This window comes from Galeopterus variegatus, unplaced genomic scaffold (genome assembly GCF_000696425.1).
Source record: "Galeopterus variegatus unplaced genomic scaffold, G_variegatus-3.0.2 Scaffold1221, whole genome shotgun sequence".
In the NCBI taxonomy this organism is placed as follows: Eukaryota; Metazoa; Chordata; class Mammalia; order Dermoptera; family Cynocephalidae; genus Galeopterus; species Galeopterus variegatus.
In genome coordinates, this window is record NW_007727332.1 from 214,291 (window position 1) to 215,727 (window position 1,437).

Below are 1,437 nucleotides of genomic sequence, written 5' to 3' on the forward strand. Positions count from 1 at the left end.
GGCCGGCCCTTTTTTTTTTTTTTTTTTCAACAGGATTGCAACCCTCGGTGTCGCGCCCGTACCGCGCTCAACCAGTGAGCAGACCGGTCTCTATATGGGATCCGAACCCTCGGCGGGAGTGCCACCGCGCTCCCAAGCGCCGCACCCTACCAAGTGCGCCACCAGGCCAGCCCTCTTCCTTTCAAAAATTAGCTATTTATATATCTGCAAACTTTTTTTTTCCTTTTTGTCTTTTTTACTGACCGGTAACGGGATCGCAACCCTCGGTGTCGCGCCCATACCGGGGACCGGGAACGGGATCACAACCCTCGGTGTCGCGCCCATACCGGGGACCGGGAACGGGATCGCAACCCTCGGTGTTGCGCCCGCACTGCGCTCAGCCAGTGAGCAGGAACCAGTCTCCACATGGGATCCGAACCCTCGGCGGGAGCGCCGCCGCGCTCCCAAGCGGCGCACTCTCCAGTGCACCACCGGGCCGGCCCAATCTGCAAACTTTTTCCTTCAGTATTATTTTTCTCTTTCTTTCTTCTTTTTTTGGGGGGGCATCTGGCCGGTATGGGGATCTGAAACCTTGACCTTTGTGGTATAACACTATGCTCTAACCAACTGAGCTAACTGGCCAGCCCAATGTCATTTTTCAACTCACAAATATAAAAGATGAATCGAGTGAATAGCAAGTTGCTTTGTTTACTTTTTGTGGGATGGCAAGCATAATATACCTTAACATATAGCCTCAAAATAGGGTGGTATGTATGTGTGTGTTAAATCGACAGTGGCTTATATACCAAAGAAGTATGTAGGATTTCTCAGACTAAAGAGGTCGGCCTATGATCTGGGATTATAATTATTTGTTGGACATTTGCTTTTGTTAAAGAAACATCTTCCCATCCCTGAAAAAGGCCAATTAGCACTTCTGGCCTTACTGCCCTCCAAATGAAGATACATATGGGATCCATTTAGCCTGGATGATAATCAAATCTAAGTCTAAAAGAGTCTAGGCCCCAAAGTAGAAGGAACTGACTATACATTTTGTGAAGCTAGGTATTGTGTCTTACTGGTTTGCTGTGGTATCCCCATTCACGCCTGACAGGTACTTAGTAAATATTTGTAGAATTTATTTACTTATTTGTGATGAGAAATTCCTGATTAAAACAGTTTTTAATTGTATGGTTACATACTGCTAAAACAAACAAGGTGGTGGTATTTACTCTTAATTCAGAAAGTTCACCATGGTTCTGAAGATCTGGAATCACTTCTGCAGAGGACTTCATATTTTGGAGAAACTGACAACTAAGCACAAAAGTTAAAAGTTATAAAAAATAGTTATGTGTGATTAAGCATTTGCATTAGGTTTTTTTTTTTTTTTTTTTTTTTTTTTTTTTTTTTTTTTCCCTGTCCCGCAAAGGGTCGCAACCCCCCGGGTTTCCCCCCCCCCCC

The 1,437-nt window shown here is 44.9% G+C and overlaps 1 protein-coding gene across 3 annotated transcripts in view; it reads right to left on the minus strand.

Moving 5' to 3' along the window:
* Nucleotides 1–1,437, minus strand: part of NAIP (NLR family, apoptosis inhibitory protein) — a 47,706-nt gene that overhangs the window by 29,919 nt on the left and 16,350 nt on the right. For all 3 annotated transcript variants that reach the window (XM_008575635.1, XM_008575634.1, XM_008575636.1), the window contains exon 8: nucleotides 1,209–1,290. In XM_008575635.1, the coding sequence (XP_008573857.1) occupies nucleotides 1,209–1,290 (82 nt within the window). The remainder of the gene's footprint in view (nucleotides 1–1,208; nucleotides 1,291–1,437) is intronic.